The sequence below is a fragment of the Eublepharis macularius genome, chromosome 16 (assembly GCF_028583425.1).
Source record: "Eublepharis macularius isolate TG4126 chromosome 16, MPM_Emac_v1.0, whole genome shotgun sequence".
In the NCBI taxonomy this organism is placed as follows: domain Eukaryota; kingdom Metazoa; phylum Chordata; class Lepidosauria; order Squamata; family Eublepharidae; genus Eublepharis; species Eublepharis macularius.
This window is the reverse complement of record NC_072805.1, coordinates 42,418,309-42,429,799: the sequence shown is the minus strand read 5'-3', so window position 1 is coordinate 42,429,799 and position 11,491 is coordinate 42,418,309. Positions and strand designations below refer to the sequence as shown.

At 46.0% G+C, this 11,491-nt stretch overlaps 1 protein-coding gene across 1 annotated transcript in view; it reads right to left on the bottom strand.

Moving 5' to 3' along the window:
• Nucleotides 1-8,865: 8,865 nt before the first annotated feature.
• The window catches only part of LPCAT2 (lysophosphatidylcholine acyltransferase 2), a 39,459-nt gene continuing 36,833 nt past the window's right edge, over nucleotides 8,866-11,491 (bottom strand). The window contains exons 13-14 of the mRNA XM_055000796.1: nucleotides 11,252-11,393; nucleotides 8,866-10,829 (exon numbers count right to left, since the gene is read on the bottom strand). Coding sequence (XP_054856771.1) covers nucleotides 10,606-10,829; nucleotides 11,252-11,393 — 366 coding nt within the window. The 3' untranslated portion in view covers nucleotides 8,866-10,605. The remainder of the gene's footprint in view (nucleotides 10,830-11,251; nucleotides 11,394-11,491) is intronic.

The window sequence follows — 11,491 nt, the reverse complement described above, 5'->3', positions numbered from 1 at the left end:
AGGGAATAAAAGAAGTGAAAAAAAACAGACAAACCTGGGGACAGCTGGTCAAATAGGAGTGTTTCTTCCTTGCTAAACTGGGTTGGATTAAAATCTGAATTCCGGTCTCAGGTACCTCCACGTGCAGTTTCAGTCAAGACTTCCCAACCTGGGCAACTTTCAAATGAGGAATGAGGCAATGGAGGAAGGTGAACATGTAAGCCTGGGAACAGGCTGCGTTCATGTCCATCCTGAATAAATAGATGCCTTTTTACAGATGAACATGCCAATATATTTACAGCCCCTTTCCCAACAAGGTTTGCACCATTCTTTTCAAGGGAATAAAACGGATCCATTTCAATTCTGGATACCACACTTTAACATGGAGACTAGTTGGAATGGGTCTGAGATGGCCAACGGAGATGGCTGGAGAGCTGGAAAACAAATCCAGTGAGATTCTATGCTGGAGAAGAAAAGACTGAAAGGAGACCTGACTGGAATTCTTAGAGCCAAACTGCAAGTGACGCCTGACACAGGTTGGACACTTGTCAGCTTCCCTCAAGTTTTGGTGGGAAATGTAGGCAGCTTGGCAGAATGTTGGACAAGTGACAGTTGAAAAGTCCGTTGGACAGCAGTCGGAGAGCCAAGCTACAAGACCAGGACGCCTACATTTCCCATCAAAACTTGAGGGAAGCTGACAAGTGTCCAACTAGTGTCAGGCATCACTTGTAGCTTGGCTCTTAGTAGATCAAGGCCATTTCCACATGTCTTTAAAGGGATGGCCCGCTCATGGAACGCTGCTGGCTTTCCCCCTTCACTCCACACACCTTTGATTTTGAAACGGTAGCAGGCTGTTTGGCTTCCGTTTTTTGCGGGGCCTTTTCTGAGAATGCACTTTCTCGTGGTCCCTCCAAGGGCACAGACAAAACGGAAGCCAAACAGCCTGCTACCATTTTGAAATCTGAGATGTGTGGAGTGATGGGGGAAAGCCGGCAGCGTTCGGTGGGTGGACTACCCCTTTAAGGATATGTGGAAACAGCCTTGTACGACTGTTCTGCGAGCACCTGCAGGACTGCCATGCAAGATGGCGATGCTTGTTCTCTGCTGCTCAGTACAGCAAGACTAGGACTAGTCTTATGTTACAGGAAAGTATGCTAACGTGGGCAGAAACTTTCTAATGGCAAGGGCAGTTTGACAACGGAACCAGTTAACTGAGCGGGAGGTGGATTCTCTCTCATTGGAAGCCTACAAGCAGAGGTTGGACAGCCATCTGCCAGGGATGCTCCGGTACAGATTTCCTGCACTGAAGTGGAAATTGGCCTATAAGACCTCTGCCAATTCAATGACGCTCTCCATGCATAGCAGCCAACCTCCAGGTGGTGGCTGGAGATCTCCCAGAATTATATCTGATTTCCAGACATCAGGGACCAGTTCCCCTGGAGAAAATGGCTGCATTGGAAGATGAACTCTATGGCATTATAGCCAATTGAAGACCCTCCCCTCCCCCAAACCTTGCCCTCTCCAGGCTCCACTCCCAAAATCTCCAGGAATTTCCCAACCAGGATCTGGCAACCCTACAATGTATAGATGAATCACTTTGTTCTGTTGAATCTAACGGGGCAGCTTATGCCTCGAGTTGCTGTCTGAACACAGAGCGCATGGCTGGATCTAGATGAGCCACATTCTAGTTTGCAGTACAAAACACATTATTTGTATGGCTTACATTAACATCCAGTTGTATGGCTTACATTAACATCTAAGGAAATCAAAAAGAATTCCCGTACAAAGAGCATAAATATCCATTCTATTTCTCTGTGATTTGCCTTTATGTTTTCTGGTGCGATACCTATTTCTACCTTCCAGATCATGTGTTTTCCTCCTTCCTGACAAACCGAACAATAAAATGTCCTGATTCTAGCCAAAGCTGTTGCATTCTCCCTTCATCTACCAAATCTGCTCTGTCAAGTCAGTACAATTCCACAGCTTAGGGGGAAAAAAAACAGAAAAAAGAAATTAACAGTTGTAAGAAAACAGCCCACAGTTTCCCCCCACCCTTGATATGGAAGAGGTTGATCCAAGTTAATACTCCTTAGTTCCAAGTTACTCCCCATGCATACCTCTCAGAAGTGGGATTACTCAGTGGATCAAAGCAGAATTTCTCGGCAACTCTTCCGTTCCCATCTGGCCTAACTTTGTTTCATTTTACAACTTCAAAATGCATTGCAATGAAACTCAGCAGAAACTCAGCCAGTTAAATACCCATGGAAGAGACCGTACAATGTTCCAACGAGCTAAGAATATGTCCTTATTTAAGCTGAGGACCCTGTTTGGATGGAGAGGCAGCACAAGAATGTTCTAATTAGACGGCAGGAAGGCAGAAAAGCAGAGAGGCAGAAAGAAAAGCAAGAAAGAAAGCTCAATGGCTCTTATTCCTAGGATTGAGTCTTTCGGACTGCAGTCTTCATGGCCCAGAAGCATTTTTGCCCACAGGATAGCCCACATGCTGTCCCTCAGCACATGCCTCACCCCCAAACATGGGCAGGCAGTGGGCCCAGTGAGAACTAAGATGACATCTATGAGTTCTTACAGGTAGGCCTATTAACGGGGCAAGGCACACTATAGCCAAAGCAATTTCTATTGCAACCGAATTCATGGAATCACACACAGCTATCAGGAAACAAGGCACAGCCACCACATCAAATTATTGCAGCTCTGTTTCCTTGCAGGGGAAAGATTTCCAGGAAAATTCATACAAGTGACACTGCGGGCTTCTCAGCATGCACATTACTCCACCGTGTGACTCATTATCAGGTCAATAATAATTCATTGCAGAGGGTATTCAAGGGTCACAGCAGGTAATCGAGTTATGTTAGGGACATTGCATTTTGGAGCAGGCAATGAAGTGAAGATTTGGTTTTACAGATTAATGTGAGCCAGTGAGGTGTGGTGCCAAACTAGGATTCGGCAGACCCAGATCAAATTCCTTCCGCCATGGGGGCTTGCTGGGTTACATTGGACCAAGCACACGCTATCACCCTAACCTACCTCAAAGGGTTGTTGTTGTGAGAACAAAAGAGAGGAGAAGAGATCCCGGATCAGAGTCGCTGACCACTATATGATACTGGCTTTCTGAGAGCAGAAACGATGCGCTCAATTATGGACATAAACTGTCAATATGTTAAGGGTCTAACTAGCGGTACAGGTCAAGCCCTGGGGTTGCCCAGGACCCCTGCCTTGACTGGTCTGGGGGAGCCCCGCTGCCCCAGGTGTGAGACATCCAAATGCATGGCTGGGACCCAGCCGGCCAAGCAAATGGTTCTCCCCACAAGCTCCCAGCATCCCCAGCTGTGTAGCCTGAGTGAAGGACTTGTATAGGGGGTCCCACCGGGCAGTCTGCCCTCACAGGTGGTAGCTGTACAGCCTATCAGCTGATCCTAACAGACTCCAATTTCCCACCAATGGGATGTGCCAAGGGGCTCACCGGACCCTCACTTTCCCCAGCCTATCCTGCCAGTGGCCAAACTATTTACAGCTCCACCTAGGGGTGCCAACTTCAGGTCTGGAAATTCTTGGATATTTTAGGGGTGGAGCCTAGAGAGGGTGGGGTTTGTGGGAGGGTAGAGATCTCAGCAGGGTATCATGCCATAAAGTCCATCCTCCAAAGCAGCCATTTTCTTCAGGGGAACTGCTCTCTGTGGCCTGGAGATCATTTGGAATTCCAGGAGATCTCCAGCCCCCACCTGGAGACTGGCAACCCCAGCTTCACCATAACCAATTACCATGACCCATCCACGCAGTGCAAGGTCAGCAAAAAACACATCTCCCAGTAAGCCAATTGGGAAAGGAGAAAAAATTCCTACCCAGCCCTGGTAACCAGCGACAAGCTAATCTGGCACTGCTATAGGAAGGGGGGTGGGGTGGCCCGAGCACAGGGAATTGATGGCTGGCCGGGAAGGTGGAGCTGGCTTATAAAGCCTTCATCTCTGTCCCCCCAGGCTGAACCCAGCTGCCTGGGAAAAGGTATACTGCCGTTTTCCCCTTCCGGAGCTGCAAACATGGGCCCTAGCTCCAGCAGCCTTAGTCTGCCGGCTGGAAGGGCCAAATTCTCTGGTGAATTTCTGTCAATCAGAGTAAACAACATTGAGCCAGGTTGACAAAGGACTTGACTGCTACAAGGCAACTTACAATAATAACATTGGATTTATATAGGACAACTTAATGGACACTCAGAGCAATTTACAAAGTATATTACTAGTAACAGAGCCTGTTGTGTGGCTCTAGAAAACAGATTCTGTGGGGTCCTGCTGTGGGGCCCTGGGAGGGCTGCGCTGCTGTTCTGGGCCTCCCTGCTGCCTCTGCAGGCGCTCAGAGGGCTGGCACAGGTGGCAGGGAGGCCTGGCATGGTGGAGCGGCCCTCCCAAGGCCCTGCAGCAGCTGTGCTGAGTCTTTCCACCATGGCAGTGGCTTCCTTGGGGCCTCCAGAGGGCCACACTGCTGCACTGGGACTTCCCACCATGGCAGCAGCCACCTCAAGACCTCCAAGGAAAGCCATGTTGCCGACGACTCACTTTTTATCCTTGTGGAGGGGCCTGCGAGTGTGCCTGAGCGGGGATAAAAAGTGAGTTGTCACCAATATGGCTTGCCTTAATATAGTAGGATTATGCCCACAACAATCACCCTGTGAGGTGGGTGGGGCTGAGAGAGCTCCGAGAAGCTGTGACTGACCCAAGGTCACCCAGCTGGCTTCAAGTGGAGGAGGTCTAGTATCTTTGCCTTTTTCTTCCATGTTTCAGCTCAATTTTCCCCTCCTTTGTTTAACTTTGCAACAAAACTATGACATGGATGAGACAGATAGTGACTGACTGACGATGAACAAACATGGATTTGAACGAAATCTCTCCCAGCCTGAGTCCCAAACTCTAACCGCTATACACCACTTTCTCTTTGCATTGTGAACTCCAGCTCAATACATGTTTTCTAGTGAACCATCTTCTGCCCTGTCCACAAGGCACGCAGCTAGAAACGCTTCGCAGCCTCAGGCTATTATAAACGCAAGACACAGAAATATCAAACGCTGCTTCTGGTGGCTTTTCTTGTAAAAATATGTACACATTTCCCCCTCAGCAAGTTCGATAGGCAAGAAACAAAATAAAGTTCCTCCTCCCTGCCTGATCCACCTCCTGAGCACTGGAAAGATGCGATCCTTAGCGCATCGAGGAGCAAGCCTCAGCTAACTCAGCGGGGCTTACATCTGAGTAAACATAAAGGCTCAGGCAGTGTTTTCTGCTGCCTTTAAAATTGGCTCAGATGCCTCTGTTTACATTTTGGCTTAATGAAATGTCAGCAGCATGCTTGCCCTAATGAAAAGTCCCCATTTTTAAAAACCGAATGGCAAACACCATCCCTAATGCCGAGAGAGGTTCGCTTTCCGCATTTCTGTGAAGAGTAGCATGACCATACCTGCTGCTGCACATTGAGCATAGCGCAATGCAATCGGAAGAAGGATATTTCTTCGGAAAGGGTAGTTTTTACTCCCAGGGTTTAAAAGTAATGAATGCATAAAGGTCATTAAAAGGAAACACAGCTCCTCCATTTAAAGGGGGAGCTTAATACAGCAGAGTCCCTGAAAATCCCAGAGGGCTTCCGAGGAAGACAAATGCAGCTGAGAATCTGATGTGTATTTCCTAGTCTCTTAAGCCTACTCACCTATTTAATTCTTTTAAAATACTGCAGCCTCTTAAATAATTGTAGGAATAAAGCACTGTGGTCTCGGGACCACAAAGCGGGACGTCGGGACCACAAAGCGTAGCATCCAGACAAGAATAAAAGAACATGAAAGACACTGCAGACTTGGACAACCTGAAAAATCAGCAGTGGCCGAACATAGCCTAACACAAACAGGGCACAGTATCTTATTCCAGGACACCAAAAGACTGGACAACACTTCCAACTACTTTGTCAGACTCCACAGGGAAGCCATTGAAATTCACAAGCATAAGCAAAACTTCAACAGGAAAGAAGAAACCTTAAGAATGAACAGAGCATGGTTTCCAGTTCTGAAAAACACCAGGCTAACAAAAACACTCTATACTCAACAATAGCCCTGCAGAGAAGATTAGCATATCAAGCACCAATCCATATGCAAAAGAACCTCCTTAGGATACAGTGAAGCCTCCCGCCATTAGCATTCCACACCCTGGGAAACTCTTACAGGATGACTCAGCTCAACCCCACCCCTCCTGATACAAATGACCTGCCAACATCTTTTCCACACTGTGACACTGAGAGATCTCTGTCTTTTGGTGCTACACCTCTGAAGATGCCAGCCACAGCTGCTGGCGAAACGTCAGGAACTACAATGCCAAGACCACGGCCATACAGCCCGGAAAACCCACAACAACCACTGTGGTCTCATTTGAATGTGCAAGGTGCTTGCAGAGTGAAGGGCTTGGTACTTTGTATAGTTTTGTTTGTCTGTAGCTCCTGAAGTAGCCCCTCCCTGCTGTGAGTGACGATTCCGTTTGTGTCAGTTGTAAAATGTCTGTTGGTGAAACTCTCTCTCCTGCATACGTGATGAGTATGTCTCTCTCTGTTCGTTGTATATATTATTTCTTAAATGAAACTCTTCTTTCACTAAACGAACTTATCTTATATTTCTTCTCACTGGACTTCACTGTGTGCTCTGCTGCGCACATTCACGTGTGGAAAGGTGGTCTATCCTTCACCAGGTGAGTGATGGGATAGGCCCCATATTGAGGGTCACAGAGATCTCTCTCCCCCCTCACAATAATATCATTATTCTTGAGAATATTTTTCTTGCAGTCACTTACGGCATCTTCCATTTAAGAAGATGAATTCGGCTTCCAATACCTGTGTCTGATTGCACACCACAGGGCCAAGCTACACATGACAAATGACACTTGAATGGCAAGTGTATTTCTCCCTGTTCACTTGCCCTCCACTCAATCCACTTGCCATTCAAGTGTCATTCGTCATGTGTAGCTTGGCCCACAGAAGAATCTTCATTTGATTACTAGAAAAGAGTCCAGTAGCACCTTTAAGACTAACCAACTTTACTGTAGCATAAGCTTTCGAGAACCACAGCTCTCTTCGTCAGATACAGAGAGCTGTGGTTCTCAAAAGCTTATGCTACAGTAAAGTTGGTTAGTCTTAAAGGTGCTACTGGACTCTTTTCTATTTTGCTACTACAGACTAACATGGCTAACTCCTCGGGACACATAACTACTGTTCTCCTGGATCCTCTAAAGAAAATAAAAAGGGTCAGTGTGTGTGAGAATAACACTTATGTTGGGAAATGGGAGACAGGCCCATAGCCTGATGGATGGGGGGGCACCTCCAACAGAAGCATTCGGGTCTCTGCAGGTATCCAGCCATCCCAACTCTTGGCACCTACCCTGTTGGGGGGAGGGGGGAGAGGTAGAGGACCTTTTTGTGCACTTCAGGTATGTGTGATTCAGAATTCAAACTTTCCCACCTCCGAAATAGCACTGAAGCTCATATCTGTGTTCTGTGTTCAACAGCTAAATTTCCACATCTGTACAAATGTTGGCTTCACCTCTGTTTGAAGAGCTCACGGCTAAGGTTTGTCTAGATGCAACAGTAGGAAAGAGCAAGAGACCAGTAGTACTTTTAAGACTAACAGAAGTTGTGGTAGGGTATGAACTTTCATCACTGCTCACTAGAGATGGGCACGAACAGCAATACGAACAAAAAAGAGCCACGAGCAGCCCAATCTGCTGTTCGAGAAAAAGCTGTTCGTGAGGCCCCATTCTAAATTAACAGGTGGTCGTTGCAAGCCTTGTTCGTTGCTGTTGATTGCTGTTCGTCAAGCCAGACAGTCTGGCACCTGCAATCAATTCCCTTGGCAACTTAGGCAAGGATTGTCTGAGTCTGGGGGCCAAGCTACACATGACGAATGACACTTGAACGGCAAGTGTATTTCTCCCTGTTCACTTGCCCTGCACTCAATCCACTTGCCGTTCAAGTGCCATTCGTCATGTGTAGCTTGGCCCTCAGTTGCCCTGGAAACCCCAATCTAAGCCCAATTTAGCTTGATAGGCAGGTCTTCCTTTCAAGTGTGGAGCTCAAAATTTGTTACAAGGGAGCAAAGAGCAGGGGGGAGGGGGGCTCCCAGCTCTGGCTTAGTTTGCAGGCAATGGAGAGGGAGAGAGTTGCTCTTGGCATTTTGATAGAGAGAGTGCATTGGAGCTTAAATTGTCTTTGTGTGTGGTGGGATAGGGATCTACCCCATCAAGTTCCAGGGCTGCTGCCAGGCTGTGGGCCAAACTATTATTTATTATTGGTACCTTTCCTGCTGCCTGCTCAGGTAAGGTTTCTGGGAGTGGCGTGGTAGGGATCTACCCCTTCAAGTTCCAGGGCTGCTGCCAGGCTCTGGGGCCAAGCTATTATTTATTATTGGTACCTTTCCTGGTGCCTGCTCAAGTCAGGTTTCTGGGAGTGGTGCAGTAGGGATCTTGACTTGAATGATGGCTGGAGGACAGCCTGCTGGCACCACAAACAGCCAACCATGAACATGTTCGTGAACAGGGCCATGTTCGTGGTTGTTCGTGAGTCCCTGTTCATGGATGGCAATGAACAACGAACATCGTGTTCGTTTTTTTCTGTTTGTGCCCATCTCTACTGCTCACGTCTTCAGATATGCTCATACCCTACCACAAATTTTGTTAATCTTCTAAGTGCTACTGGACTCTTGCTCTTTTCTACTGCTACAAACAAACATGGCTACCTATCTGGATGCAAGACTGTACAATTGATGCACACCACTCACTAACTTCCTTTTACAAAATATTTATTTGAAACACCGGATAGCACATAAAAATATACAGACCAGTACAAAAGAAAAAAAAACTTTAATGTTTTCCTCTTTCTAATAGGTAACCTGAAATACCACCCCCCACCCCCACCGCCCGGAAAATGCACTTTAAATTGGATAAAGGGTCAGGCAGGCATTACTGTGGTAATTCATAATTTTGTAGAAATTGGCATAGAGCAAGAAAATTATACTATGGTTTTGCAACATTAAAATCCCCTGAATTAACCCCCTCTCTCCAACCTCCCTGTGCACATGAGGAAAATAAGGATAATGACAGACTTGTTTGTGTCCGTACTCGACCAGTTATCTTCCCTGTGCAACAGAAGAGGGGATGAGTACTCCTATTCTACCAAGCAGCTTAAATATATGTGACTTCATGAGGCAGTTAAATTGGTTTTGAGAAGAAGGAATCAACTCATGCCGAGACAGCTTGCAACAGATTCCATACAGAGGGGCAGCTGAGATATCAAAAAGGGGCACATGGTTAGAGTCACAAAGTGATGAGTTCTCAGGACATTTGCAACTCACATGAACACACAAGGTGCTTATTTATTTACACCAGTGATCTGACTTGGTCTACTAAGAGCAGTGTTGTCTATTCCAACTGGTAGCAGCTCTCCTGTGTTTTAGGTCAGGATCTTCCCTATTACCTCCTATATGACTCTTTTAAACAGGAGATGTCGAGAACTGAATCGGAGACTGGCTGGATGTGAGCGTTTCTCCACCCCTGAGCCATGGGCCCTTCCCTTCTCACTTAAGCTCCTCTTAGAAGATTCAGAAGAAACTAATTAAGAAAAGCTCCGGAAAGCCACAAAACATTCCTGTACTTCTGCATTCATTTTTCTTCAACAAATCACAAAACTTGCTAGCCTTTCTGAAAGGTCAGATGCTTCCAAAGGGCATGCTGCTAGCTTGAAAGCAGAAAGAGTCCAGGAACGTCGGAACGTTCACAAGTTGAACAAAGTTGATGATCAAATATCAGTCAATTGCAGGACTGACACAATCGCTGGTCGGCATATTGAGGGCTCCGCTTAGGTGGCTGTTTTTGGAAGTGCTTGGCTTGAAGGTTCATGGCTTTGTTTCAAGATGGGACGACACAGTTCCCTAGGAGGTACACTTTCAGACCCACTTCATCTGAACTAGAAAAGATGGAACATGCCAGTCAGTTTCTTAGACAACTGCAGCATCTTTCCTTTGTGCTTCTTCAAGATGCCATTCAAGGGCCAGTCCAACAGCAACCAAGGTGGTTGTCCAGCCGTTCAGAAGTGGAGCTAAAGAAAGGCACAGACCTAGAGTGGGAAACAGGAAGCATGTGTTGGGGGTGGGGTGTGAAAAATGAGTGGCAGGGTGAGAAAAGACATCACCGATTTTGTCCTGGACTCTTCCAGAACAGCGAGATCCAGACCCTGAGAAGTATAAGTTCTTTCTTCAAACAGGTTTGATCCCAACATAGAAAATTCTCTTTGCAGAAAAAATGTGCAGCTGTATAGAAGCTTCAAACTTGAAGCAAGTAGTAAGTAAGATACTGTTCTCACATTTCACTTCAATGCAGGCGTCCTGGTACCAAGAGGAGCCATAATTCTTACTTAACACAGCCCTTGCAGCACAAAAAAAAAGGAGTAATTTATTAATTTTAAAAAAGCAATCTCGATACATAAAAAGGTTAAAAAGCAGTTTTTAACTTTGCTGTCTTATGTTGAGCTTCCAAAGCATCAGATGGTTTTTAAATATAAAATCCTTGAGAAGATTAATTAAAAAAAAAAGTTTATGGCTCAGTCGTCCTTTTTGTCTGAGGCGCTGGATATGTCATCCTCGCTGTTTTGAGGATGAACTTTATTGTTTGGGATCAAAGTCTTTTTCGAGTCAGGGGTTTTTGGAGGGGGACTCTGGTTATCATCTTCTGATTCCTTCTGGACTTGGCATCGCTGCAGCTCAAGGTAGGTGGTAAACAGCTTGGCGTATTCGGGATGTTTTAGGGCAAAATCTTTGAATTCATCTGAAAATTAAAAAACAAAACAAAGGGCTTTTTAAAAACACAGTACATTGCATCATCCACAAAGCAGGAAATAAATTACAAGCTAGCTCAGTGCTGGTTTCAGGCAACTGACTTTTCACAGAGTCCCCAAAGAAGCTCAGAGTTGTTCTATGAAGAGAATTAGGGAATCTATCCAATACATTTTTAAGCTGCCCTCCTTCCAAGTTCAGATTCTTTTACATGGTTCTTCCATTCTCTGGTCTATCTTCACAACAACCTTGTAAAGTAGATTAAGCAGAAAGAGGCTAATCCAAGACTCATGGCTGATGGGAGGGATTAAACCAATCCTACTGTACCACGAAACAGTTCTGAGCTCTCAAATGCCACCATTATCCTTAACGTGTTCTGCAGGAGGCCATGACAGTGAATAAAGCGGCACTTACCATAAGACAGCTTATTAGTCTTGTCAGCATCTATTTCCTTAAAGAGCTTAGAGACATCAAGGTCAGGAAGTCCCAGCGATGACCGCATGACAGCAGCAAATTCATCTTCTGTTATCACACCATCATCATCAAGATCAAAGAGCTAGAAAAAAGAATGAGAAAAAGTCTGTGAGTCAAGAGAATCAATGGTCCAAGATGACTTCATAGCTGAAGCCATTTCCACTCCAGCCAATGTGTGAC